Genomic DNA, 13,407 nt, shown 5'->3' with positions numbered 1-13,407 from the left:
GTTCTCCATTCAGCTAAACTTTGTCATTTATCTGTGTTTTCAAATTAATAATTCTCTATTTGCACTCTTTATTCAGTAAAAGTAGTTCTAGTGTAAAATGTAGGAATGTGTGTGAACTTTACTATTATAATAATTATGATGTAAATCTCCAGTCTCAGTTTTCCTTATATGCTTTGTATGAAAGAGAGAGACCTCTTTCTCATCTGGTTAGGAAGAATTAACTGGTTTTGTCTGTTCCTGAAAATCTTCCATGCAGAACATCCCAGGTAATTAAACCTCTGAGGATTCTTCTTACTTTGGCCATTATGGATTCTCATCTATCCGGAGTAACACTCCATGGTTCTCCTCGAGGTTCATTGGGTTTTTTGCCCTTCAGCAGGCAGTTTTTGGTTTGTTTTGTTTTTCCTCAGCCCAAAGAGTAAGATTTCCTTCAGTCTCCTTCCATTTAAATGTGTTTATAGGCTACATCGCATTTGTCTCTTTGTTCTGGGTGTGTTCCAGTTATTACATCTTCCTTAAAACCTGCTATCCAAAACTGGACGTGGCTGACACATCACTGTTGCCAAATTAGGACAAAAATTTTTTTGCACTGTGCTGATGATGTTTCTGTTATATCCTAGAGCTGCTTTGCAGAAATGTCTTGCTCTTGCCTTTGGGTGATCCACACCAGCTGCCAGATCGGTTTCTGTAGCAGTGCTGCTGCCTCTTTGCATTTTTAGTGTGCATTTTTGCAGATGCTATTTGGAACTTGGCTTTTAAAAACTGTTCCCTAGATTTCATCTTAGATTGTTTTGGGGTTTCTTTTAATGTTAAATTTAAGTGATTTTTAAAATGTTTAGCTTCTCTTTCCAAAGGCTTCACTTTGCTGGCAGTGCAAAGTGTGTTCCCATAGCATTACAGAATATCCTGAGTTAAAAGGAGCCCACAAGGATAAACAAGTCCATCTTCAGGCTCTGCACAGGACCACCTCAAAAAATCATGCCATGGTTATATTACAAATGCATAAATGAAAAAATAACAGGAGAGAACAAACAGAATGGAATTTTTTCTCTTAAGAGAAAATCCCATCATGCACATGAATGTAATTACTAATTAAAACTTGCACGTCAAAGAAATGTTTGTTTTCTGAAAAGAGAATACTGCTTTTTGCAATGGCTGTTTTCCTCTAAGGAAAACAGAAGAAATTCGAAGAAACTATTTTACTGGTGAGAGGGATGTCTCTCCTTGCCATATCCATCATTTATCTAAAACAAGCTCTAATCCTTGTGGCAGACTTAAAGCAGCAGAGCTGTCAATGTTCAGGAGGCAACAATTATTTTTCCTGGTTTTTATTCAACCCTTGCATTCTCTCTGTCCCCTCCCTACTTAAAATAATCAGATCTCACTTGCACTTCCTTATCAGAACTCATTGATCATTCTTTCTTTTCCAGTGATCTTGAGCCTGAGTGGTTGGATAGTGTTCAGAAAAATGGAGAATTGTTTTATTTAGAGTTAAGTGAAAGTGAAGAAGAAGTTCTGCTTCAGAACAGCTGTCCAGAAATGCCAGCAGTGAATCATGTCAGGTTTCGTGAAAACGAAGCTGAAATCATTCAAGAGGGATCACGAAAGGAAAGGAAGTATGAACTGAAGAAATGGACCAAAATGCTAAAAAAGAAGAGTCTTTTACCAAAGAGTTGTGGTAAGAAAGGCAGTGGAAGCTGCAATGAGCACCCCTCTGGTCCTACTTCCATACTGAAGCACCGCTCTGCTCAGAAAATGGGTGTCACTGTTCAGCACAAGTACAAAGATGTGTCTGTGTATGTAAATCCCAGAAAACTCTCCAGTGCTGGGGAAGAAGAGCAGCAGAGGCTGCTGGAAGCCTTAGTAGGGATTGTCCATCAGTCCTCATGGAGCAGCAGAAGAGTGGAAAAACAAGGCAGGAAGGATAAAGCCACCAGAGGAGTCAGTGAAGAGAAGCTTGTGGTACATGGCTTGGTGCCAGGTAGTTCTGCAATGAAAACTGGTCAAATCCTGATTGGTAAGTAACTGAAGGAATAGCCAAGTGCTGCACTCTTCCTTTAATGTGAAGATTTATGGGGTTTTTGCTGTTAGAGGCAGCTGACTTGAATATTCTTGAGACGTAAGCAATTACATCAGTTCTGCAGGAGTTGCTTTATGTCATTGCATCTGATGGTTTGGTACCCAGTCAGTTTTACTGTGTTACTGCTTTTTAGAACATGTGGCATAACCTAAAAGGTGTTAGTTAATACAGTGAGGAGATGAGCATCCCTTAGTGTTCAGAGACTGGGCAGCTTGGAGCAAGAAATACCCCACAACCACCTTTGACTTAGGATTTTAGCTGAGGATTTCCTCAGTAGCTAAGTGGGACTGGAGCAAAACTATAGCCTGGCAGATACTGCATTTAGATTTCCTTTTTCTCCACAGCATCCCCCTTAGATAAAAAGCTTTGCTTATATATGCTTTAAATGGATTTTGTATCATAAAAATGAGGGGAGAAATACTGAGTAAGATACATTCTTACATTACAAACTTTCCCCACAGCCTTGTTTGGTTATTTTTCTATTTAGCAAGTCCAACAGCAGCTTCCTCAGCAGTTGTGACTTTGGGAGGCTCCAAATGCATGGCAGGGCTGCAGTTTGGGGAGGCAGTGAGCCAGTACAGCCTTTGTGGTGGTTTGGCAGTCAGGCCCTTCCATGAGCTGATGAAATAAGCTGGCAGCAAACTCACCCAGAAGAGAAATTGGCTGTCTAGTATTTTGCTGGTGCAGTAAGTTAAACTTGGGTCACAGAAGGTCTGACAGGCACCCAAATGTGAATGATGGAGGGGAATAAACTGCTGTCAGGGGTAATGAGGGAGCAGAAATACTCCCACTCCCAGCACTCACAGGACATCAGCCTCAGAGACAGTAAATGTGAGACAACCAGGCCACATCTGTAAAGGGTGAAAGATTATTTCATTACCCTTGGAGATGGTTGCTCACAGAGTGGGAGAACAAAGATGTGAGGTTGGTTAGAAGATCATTAAAAATCTTAATGCTATAAGTGTAGGGGGACACAGCATGGGTAAATGAAGGTGGTACAGAATGTAATCTTATCCCCCAAAGAGTTGCAGCTGGAGCAATTACTAAAGATTAGGAGCAGGCCTGATGTTAACAGGTCACACCTGTGGCCAATAAGAGCAGTGGTATGAAAGAGTGGATTGGTGGGATCTGGAGTCAGATGGCTGATGGCTGCTGCAAGGACCAGGAACAGTCAGTGCTCAGAGGGGCTGCCTGTGAGAAACACTGAGGAGGTATGGAACTGTGGTGATATGGAACTTTTGCAATGTACTGATAATAGAACTCCTGCAATATAATGACAACAAACGGTGGCCCCAATGTGATTCAGGGAAAAGGACTTGCCTATATGACCTTGTGGATTTGAGATTAAACTATATGACCCTGTGGATTTGAGATAGCCCTGTGGATTCGGGGAAACAGGATTTGACTATATTAACCACGTGAATTTGAGGAAGAGGACTTGACTACTAAACTATTGGTAAAATATATCAACTACAGCTATTAGTGTTTGTTAAATAGGAGTATAAAAGATTTTGAAGAAAAGTACTTTGTATACTGAGAAGCTACAAAACTGAACCAGCACTCAGAAATACATATTTGTCCTGTGATATGTTGTCTGAGCATCTGTATAACTATTGGTTCTGAATGAAATATATGACTATGTCATAATATTAATTTATTTGAATATGTACTTCTAGAAATGCTGCAACTCTGTAATTAAAAGAAAAAGCGGGGATTGTAGGGAGATACAGTGTGGGTAATTGAAAGGTGGTACAGAATGTAATCTTACCCCCTAAAGAGTAGCAGCTGGAGCAATTACTAAAGATCAGGAGCAGGCCTGATGTTAACAGGCCACACCTGTGGCCAATAATAGCAGTGGTATAAAAGAGTGGGTTGGTGGGATCTGGAGTCAGATGGCTGCTGCAAGGACCAGGAACAGTCAGTGCTCAGAGGAGCTGCCTGTGAGAAACATTGAGGAGGTATGAAACTCTGGTGATAGGGAATCCTCGCGCTATAATGATAAAAAAACCTTTGGTATATAAGACAACACCCTTGCACTATAATGATAATAGAACTCTTAATATATAAGACAGCATATAAATATCACAAATCCCTCAAAGTCAGCATGAGCTCTTTTGAAATTCCAGTGTTGTGTGTGTAAAAAGGCCCATCATGCTTCAACTGGCTGATTGCTCCAGCATGAGTTTTTGGTAGAGATGCTGAAGAATACTCCAGAGGGAGACTTGGATAACTTTCAAATTTTACCAGCAAGAACTGATTAGTCAAGATGTGAGGGAGGAGAGAGCAAGTTTCCACTTGATGTGCTTAAGGGTGTTTAATCTAATTAGTGTAAGAGTGGGTGTTTGTAACCTGTGAGTTAATTTGGGGACACAGATTTGCATATGACGTTTTTGTGAGGGCAGGTGTGAAGTCTCAACAGTGTAGGCAAGTACCAGATCCAGGAGATCAAGGTGACCTAACCAAAGACAGTGTTTCATCTGCTGCACTTAATGCTTCCCAGAGCTAGTGGGGACAAAAACTGTAGGGTTTTTTGTTTGTTTCTAATAGAAGAACATTTAACTTCATCTAAGAGGAGTCTTACACTTTATTATGTCCCAGGCTATCATCAGCCCTTTTTTTGCACATTGGGAATGAAATAGTTTTAAGCATACTGGGGTTATTCAGCTCATAACTGGGAAAATGAGCTGTTTTCAGTGCCAACAGTGGAAAATATATAATTTTCATATAAAAATACTTTCAAATTATATATCTATAGTGAAGCTGAGTACTCTGGAATTTTTATGTGGTGTCTAGAAATAGGGATGCTTTGCATAAATTAGATGCTCAGATTTCAGTCTTGTCTGCATAAAGAATATACAGTAAAAAAATGCTGTTCTTGTCAAAAATCTGTTGGGTTTACTGCTTCTGTACTGCACATGACAGCATGGGATAGCTGTGGTGTACACCTAGAGCCTGATTTAGAAGCGACTAGAGTTCAATAGGTAGCTCCTCAGATCATCACAGCAGCTGAAGCTGGACACAAAGTTCAAGCACAATAACAGCAGAACTTTGACTTTCAGTTGTTCTTGATCAAAGCAGGTTTTAGGAGTCATATGGGGAATTGCAGAAACAGCCAGTAAAGTATGGTTTTGTGCTCAGTCTAAAGCTGAAGAATTAGCACCAAGTGAGCGGCTTCTTAGGTCATCAAAATGAGGAATACCTGATCAGCACAGCATGATGCCTGCTGGCTGCTCTGCTTATAACTTTGTTTATAGCCAGTGACTTGTATGTGTATAAACATTAACCTGTTCTTATTTAGCTTTATAATATTTCAGTGGTCCAGACCAGCTTGGCAGTAGTCTTTTGTGAGCCAAATCCAAATTATGTTTTCCTTTAAAAACACATACTTTAAAATGACATCTGGTTGTCTTCCTGGTCACCAGTTTGCAGCACTCATTTTGACTCACAAAGTGGTTTATACTTCAGCATTTTTAGAAGTAACTTCTTTTTCCATCCTTAATAATCACTTTCCTCAGGTGGCTTCCCCTATTTGTTTTGAAATGTGTGTCCTTTATAGCTTTGAACACTTCAAACATCTGTTTATTATTTGCACAACACACTTTAATTTTTGGTTTGAAGATTGCATATGGAAGTTGTAACTCTTGTTGCTGTACTTTATTAACCAAGTGGAATGCAGGCACTGACCATATGAAAGTAAACACAGCAGTTTTGCAAGCTAAAAAACCCTGCTGCTTTGTAACTCCAAGAAGATGGCACTCTATCCATGTGTTGTTTATCAGTTCCTTTATTTATCTCTTTGTTTTTATGTTTAGCAGGCCAGCATCCATCTTAAATTTTCAAAACCGAAAAGCCCTCATTGATTTTTAAACTCGCTGCCACTTTGATTTTGGTTAAGATGAAATAGAGTTGCTTCTGTCTTTTTAAGTGCTTTTTAAGTGTCTTTTGTATTTTTGGCAAAACTTTTTCCTTGCTTCAGTTAATTTGTAACATGATGCAGAGCTTGGTCTGCTGTGGAAAACTTGAGCATATCTTCAAAAATTAAAACCTCAAAAAATGTTTAGATCCTCACAAAAAAGGGTTGTAATAGGTAATGCCATTATAATTTGGTTCCCAGTCCCCTTCAAATTGAAACATGTTGGCTTCATGCCAGGGAAGAGTTCTTTTAAATGCTGTTGAGCATCATTTTTATCATAATAAAAGTAAAAAATTAATTCCAGTGACACTGAAAATGCAGTAAAGCTCTTCTCACCAGCAAAATGTACTGTTGTTATCCTCTTTGAAAGAATCTTAATGCTCTCATAGCCAAATAGCTCAGCATCAATCTTCTCAGTATGATACTTTTTCAGTGTGTACAATTGTAAAATAACTCCCCACTGACAAGAAGTAATTGTTTGATAGTAAAGATGGGCTATAATAATCCAGTTTTGAACATGTATGCAAAAGCTACAGCTGCTATTGCAGATTTCAGTTGAAAGGTCTGTCCTTAGAGTCCTGTCAGGAAAAAAAGCCCTTGAAAGGACCAAAATACTGGGAGAGATTGTGATTTATATGTGGAATTACCATACATGGTGTATTTGTTGAAAAGACTCTCCAGAGTAGACATGTTGGGCTCACAGGATGGAAACAGAGTTTGTGTAAGCTTTGCTGTGCTCTCACTGTGGCATTTGGGATGTGGCTTTTATTCTTTTACTCTCCTCTTGAGGCACAGCAGCACTGGTGTGGATGAAAGCAGCCTGCTAACATATAAAACAAGTAATTGATCTGCCTTTCTTCAGTAGGAATGCGTTCCATAGTTTGCCTTTTTTGGAAAGGCATATGGGAACTTTTCTAAGTGCTCCCACCAACTCATTACCAAGAATGGAGAAAACTAAATATCAGGATTCCATGACAAAAGTGTCCTCCATCCTCTCCCGTGGGAACCATTTGATTTTCATGATATCAGGAAGAAAAATGTGTCCTTCCCATCACAGTATGGAAGTTGTGCTCAATTGCTGGTCAGTGTCCCTGGGCTTAATCCAGTGGGGATCTACTTTTGGAAATGGTGCTTGCAGGTTTATCTCTAGGGAAGGGATGGTTAACAGAAGTCATAGTCTTGAGCCTCAAGTGGCAAAGAGATAGGCAGCTCTGAAATAAACGTTCTAGGGATGTCAACAGTGCCAAAGACTTGGCTAAACTCTGTCCTTAAAGAGGCAGGAGTAATTCCAGCAGCTGTGTGCAGACTGGGTGTTTGAGATCAACACACACTGGTCTGAGTTGCTGCTGACTGGGTGGGAGAAGTCTCTTCTGATGAGGAGAAATAAAATAGAGAGAATTCTGTTTCATCACTCAGGTCAAGTTCAGCCCTGCTTAACGATGTGCAGAGAACATGCATGGATGTCTTAAAGTTTCTTTGTGAACTGAGAATCCTTCCACAGTAAGTGACAGCCCTGAAAAGCTTGATCATTGATGATTATGACATTTAAGTAAAGCTTACTTCATTCCTTGAGAAGAGTCACAGGATCATAGAGCAGTTTGGGTTGGCAGGGTCCCTGAATGTCATCCAGTCCTTTGCCCACACCACAGCATCCAACCTGGCCTCGGGCACTGCCAGGATGGGGCAGCCACAGCTCTGCTGGGCACCCTGTGCCAGGGCCCCACCACCCTCACAGGGAACTCCCTCTTCCTAATACATAATCTAAACTGTTTTCATCCAGAAGGACTTGTCTTTTTTCTGAAGGTACATTTGTAAGGAATGATATCCTGGAGCTGCCTGAAGAAAATTCCTTTGCTCTGTTGCAGTGGTGGTTCATGAGTGATCCTTTATTCTGCTGTTTCTCCCTATATCTTTAATTCAGTGATGTTTTAGATTGGGATGGTTTCACTTAAATCTGCAGACCATTGAGTTAGACTAACTTAAACAATTGCCAAAGCTATTTATTTTGTATTATATTATATATACACTTTGATTTCACTTAACATGAATTATTTAAGCATTAGGTAAGTGAAATTAGATTAAACTTAATACAATTGCATTGATTTTTTAACATAATTAATGTCTGAACACCTGAATTTGTCTTTCTGTAAGTTTTTCACTCTGCTAAAGGGCAAGAAACAATTCTCAAACAAAATGTAGATGTCAAGCTCTTACAAAGTACAACTTGCATGTATTAACTCTTTCCCTGCAGTTAATTATCACACTGAGTAGATCTTGTGGTCATGTCCTGCTTTAAGACTATTCTGGGTTCATCACTTGACACAGCTCATACTTTGCCCAGTGATGTTATTTATTCTGATACTTCATAGTCTCTATTCTTTGACTGCTGTTGTGGGTGGCAAAAAGAAAAGTAGCAAAAAATGCAAACACTCCACGCCCAGTTCTGGAAAATCCACACTAATCGGTAAAGATTTTCTGTTGTGTATCAAGTTGCTTTTCTTTGATACAGGATTTTCTGGCAGAAGAAAGGCAGCCTTACAGGGCTGCTTGGGCTGTGTGCTCTGGAAAACTGTTCCATGTACGGTCCATGATTACATTTTTACCAATTGGATGGAATAAATATTTACTGCTGCAATGCAAGTTTTACATGTGTACATTAGGCGTTGAGTAAATAAAACCCTTGGAGTGTGTAACATGTAAATACTGATGGCTCTTCTCCCTTCCAAGTGGCTTTGTCAGTTCCACCCTGGTGGTTCCAAAACATTGCCTCAAGTGCTCAGGTGTGGATCCTGGTCTTCACAAAGTGTGTGCAGCTCCCCTGGATGGCTCTACAGCAGAATTCCTAAAGATCCAGTCAAACAAACAGAACACAAACAACTTTTGTTTGAGCAGATGAGTTTAAGATGAGTACAAGAGCAATTTATGCTTTCTCTTGTAGTTGTGGGTAATGATCTGTAATACACTGTTCTTAGCAAAGAACATAGTAATCCTGTTTATAATTCTTGTTATATTAGAGTAGCCTGAGTGCTCTGCTTTTCATTACTAATTTTCATGTCCTGGGGCTCTGGCATGGACTTACTGAGTTCCTTTTAAATGCTGTTTAACTTTGAGCTTTTCTGTCTTTGAATTACTGTTGTGTTGAAGATTTGACAGACTAAAACTTAACTGTGCATCAAGAAGCACAGTTAAGGGAGAGAGCTGTTTCTTGAAAAAGAAAACTTTAAGCATTTTTATATGCAGAATAAAATGTAGCCTTTTCTTGGTTTTGCATCCAGAGGGAGTAGGAATGAATTTCCCTTTAATGTAAAAGAAGAGTGAGCAACTGATTACCTGGTGTATTAAAGAGGAATATTGCTTGGATTTTGGAGGTAATCAGTGTGTCCTTACTGATGGTGAAGAAGGATGTTCTGCCTCTTGTTGGCCTTGATTTCGATCCCTGCTGATTTTGAGCAATCGACCTTGTACCTGGGAAAAATCCCAGTTGCAATTTGCAGGTGTTTAAAACCAAGGTAGAACATAGAAATAATGGTAGCTGCCAGTCTTCTTCTGAACTTGAGCATTCTGTGGCCTTGAATAGATTCTCAGGGAGTGGAAAGACCTCAGAGACTCAGGCTGTGCTTTTCCATGGTGTGCATGTCATTAGCACTGTGTCACTTGGAGCTGAGCAAGTCTTCTCCCTGGAAAATTGAAATGCACACTGAACCTTACAGTGCTTTATTTCTGCACATCTTTCTTGCCAAGTCCAGGCTTAAAATGTAACTATGCTGAACAAGTAGCAAACATCTACTTAAATATAACAAATGGACATCTGTGACAGCTGGAATGGCATGTTAATTATTTTTTAATAACTTTGTTTTGCTCTGTATTGTGATGGAGTAGCAACTGAATTTCTCATGTCTTGTCTGTTCCACCTCCAGGAGATGTTCTTGTTGCTGTAAATGATGTCGATGTGAATTCTGAAAACATAGAGAGGGTTTTGTCTTGCATTCCAGGTCCTATGCAGGTACAGTATACAGTACTATTAAGCATTTATTCCAAAAATCCTCTCTAAAAGTTAGTACTGCTTCTAGCCCTTTTTTTCCTGAGGAAACAAAATTTAGGTGGCCTTTTTCTTAAAACCTCCTCCATTATCTTCTAACTGCATTTCTTGACTTCAGTCAGAGTAGAAATTTCAGAGTTTAATTCTGATAAAAATCAGAATCAGAAAAATTCTATGAAAATAGGTGCTGATGTCTAGCTGAAAAATCAACAGGTCAGCAGAGTAGTAGTGGGGGTTATTTTGCCAGTTACTGTGTTTAAAATTGTAATAATTGCTCTGAAAATACTTAAATAGAATAAATATATCTTCATCAATGAAAACAAGACTCACAAACCACAACAGTAAAAACAAGCCTGAGTTAATATGGAGTGCTGTTTAAAACATTTAAGAGCATTTAAATTGTAAAATTGATACTGGTTTAATAATTAAATACAAAAATTAATTCTTGGGGTTCTAAGAGATGTTCGATTGAATACTTTCAAAATCTTTCAAAACTCCTCAGTGATGAAACTGATAGAAGTTAGTAATAAAAATTGGTACCAAGAGAAGTTCAAAAAAATCTGATAAATGATATTTTTTTTTCCCAAAACTTACTGCATAGATCTTCCAGCTGAATCATTTTGGAGCTCTAATGAAGAATTAAAGAAGTAATGAAGAATTAGATAGCTGTTTCAGAGCTAAGCGAGGAGAATGTTACTTACCTAGGATGTTACTAGCTTAAAATGGAATATTTTGAGTTATTCTGCTTAAATACACTTCCTGATGGACAGGAAGACAAAATAAAAGTTGAAATTTTTATGTGTATGAGGTGTGAGCAGGAGCAGGTTAAAAATTCAAGTGTCTCTTGGTAGTTTTTCTTCAGGTAGAATATACAAGGTAATGATAATAATAGACATATTTTATAATCTATAGATTTTTCAAAGTGGAAATTTTTGTTTTCTTGAACACAAAGGTCTCTTTGCAAGTTTCTGTGGAAATTAGATCTTCAGTGAGATTGAGTGCTGGGGATGTCAGTTGAGGAAGCTTTCCAAGATATCTGACAGCCTGAAGTCTGCCTGAGCTACTGGAGCCGTGGTCAGGTACTGGCAGAGCTCCATGGGAGAAAAGCCTTGGACCAAATAGAGAGTTGCTGTAACTGTTATTAAATACAGAATGATGAAAAAGGCAGAGATGATGCAGTGTGTGTGATTGCACCCTCTCCAGATGAGGGTGTGGGTATTTCTTGTTGCCCAAATGCAGCCCTTGACAGAGCAGTTCTGGTGATGCAGTGTCAGTGTTTGCTCTGTCAGTAAATCTGTCAGGCAGGCAGAGATGACTTGAATTGTGGAACAGTTTGTCATGGTGGCTTTCCAAATCCTTTCATTAAAGTGCAATTATTCCTTTTCCACTGTGCAGCTTGAGTCAAGCCAGACAAGTGGTGGCTAGAATAGACTAGTGGAGGTGTAAATACAGACTTTTGGATTTTTTGCAATGCACTACACTGCAGTCATGCTACTGAAGGAACAGAGGGTTGTTGTAGCTGACATTTTGTAATACAAGCCAAATTGTTTCTGTGTTTTCATTCATCTTACCTTGCAGAATATCAAAATATGCAATTTAAAACCTTTTTACTTACATATGTTATTTCTGTAAGTGAAGTCCCTATTCCTCTGGATTCATGTTAAAAATTGCTGGAATTTTAAAAACTTGACTACCTAGATTCAATTGCACTATGTGACATAAAATATCTCATTATTGTATTTCCAGAATTTTGTTTTTCTTACCTCAGTTTAGACAACTAGATCTAGGCTTGTAAGGGCTGGTTTAGTGCATTTAGTGAGTAATAGAAGTCCAAGTGCTACATTAGTCCTTTCAAAATAGTTGCTGTTTCCTAGCACCACAAGACACAGAATACAGAATAGGAAAGGCAAGACATGGTGAAGGAATATACTCTTCTTTACTCTGATACTCAGAAGTTGCAGAACCATTTTACTCAAAACTTGCTAAAACTATCCAGCCTGAGGCAAACATCTAGAATGAGAAATTTCAGCCTGGAACTTTGAGTTGCAGTTGTGCAGACCATAAGCACATGGCAAACAGATACTGGGAACAGGAAGCAGCAGGCAGCCTTTAAAAGGCAGGCAGTGCCCCCAGCTCTGTCTGTAATGAAATCCATCTTCCAAGCATGCAGCTTTCTTGCAGATGAAATCATGCCTTTCTGGGGCAGGCCAGTGGCACAACAGCTCCGTTTTCTGTTTCTACACTGAGAAATGTATAATGGTATTAGGAAGCAGATTAAATACAGAGTGACCTTCCAGTCATTACTTTCCAGCTTCCAGCAAGGATTTGTAATATCAGTTAAGGGTTTCTATGTTCTCCTTTGTTTCTTAGAATTCCTTTGACCTCCACAGCATTCTGGGGCAGTGATTTATGTGACTGATTTGTATTATGTTAATTATCACTGGCTTTCAAATTGCCATCTAACCAAGTGCATGTCAGACCCCTGTGTTCCTGTGTTCTGAGAAGAAGTTAATTGTTCATGTCTTACCTTGCCATGGCTCTGGAGAGCTCTGTCATGTTCCACTTTGTCACCTTCCCTAAGCAGAAAATGATGATCCATGTCCCTCACAGTGTGCTGTTCCTGCCACCTTCTTGCCATTTGATTAAATTCTTCTTGAGAAATGTTATAAGTATTGAGAACATGAGCATGAAATATAGAGTGGATTATTAATGCTTTTCTCATTCTTCATGTCATTTTCTGTTTTCTGTTGTGCATTGAGCTGATTTTCTTCAGGAGAAATGGAATCAAAGCTGTGGAAGATTTCACAATCACTACTTATAAAAGGGGACTTGAGTAGTCATGTTTAATCAGATCCTATGCACTGCTCAGGATGAAGATTGATTTCTTCTCCACAAAAAAAATTATATATATATATATATTTAGGATATGTTGAAATGCAGTCTCTTGGTCCATTTCTATTCAGTGATGTGGGAGGCAGCATGGATGACTCCAGACTGAGAGAGAGGTAAAGCTCTGTTCAGTCCAGTTTGTTTTGAGCTCTTCCCTGGAGGATCCTATGGTTGTGTCTCTTAAGACAAGACAAAGTTTGTTTTTATTTTAATTGACAGACTAAAAGATAGACTGCAGCAAGAATGACATCTGTGTGTCATTAATGTAGAGACTGTAGCCTGAGTGTCATGACTAAATGTCCAGAGACAAGATGCAGTAGAAGTTGAGAGAAATAACTATTGAGCCTTAAGGAAATCTGTAAGAAGTTAGAGTATGAGGAAATATTCTGAAATATGTGCAGATGGCGTGACAGAGAAACAGAACCAAGTCTCAGAATGCTGGAGAAGAAAACACACTCTTCTGAAACTGTCAGCTATCAAGTTACT

General features: G+C 39.1%; 1 protein-coding gene across 5 annotated transcripts in view; it reads left to right on the top strand.

The window, feature by feature from the left end:
• INTU (inturned planar cell polarity protein) overlaps nt 1-13,407 on the top strand; it is a 35,550-nt gene that overhangs the window by 2,740 nt on the left and 19,403 nt on the right. For all 5 annotated transcript variants that reach the window (XM_064711582.1, XM_064711581.1, XM_064711583.1 and 2 more), the window contains exons 2-3: nt 1,431-2,017; nt 9,911-9,996. In XM_064711582.1, coding sequence (XP_064567652.1) covers nt 1,431-2,017; nt 9,911-9,996 — 673 coding nt within the window. The remainder of the gene's footprint in view (nt 1-1,430; nt 2,018-9,910; nt 9,997-13,407) is intronic.

The sequence above is a fragment of the Zonotrichia leucophrys genome, chromosome 4 (genome assembly GCF_028769735.1).
Source record: "Zonotrichia leucophrys gambelii isolate GWCS_2022_RI chromosome 4, RI_Zleu_2.0, whole genome shotgun sequence".
NCBI classification, from domain to species: Eukaryota; Metazoa; Chordata; class Aves; order Passeriformes; family Passerellidae; genus Zonotrichia; species Zonotrichia leucophrys.
The sequence above is the reverse complement of the archived record's forward strand: the minus strand, read 5'-3'. Positions and strand labels throughout refer to the sequence as shown.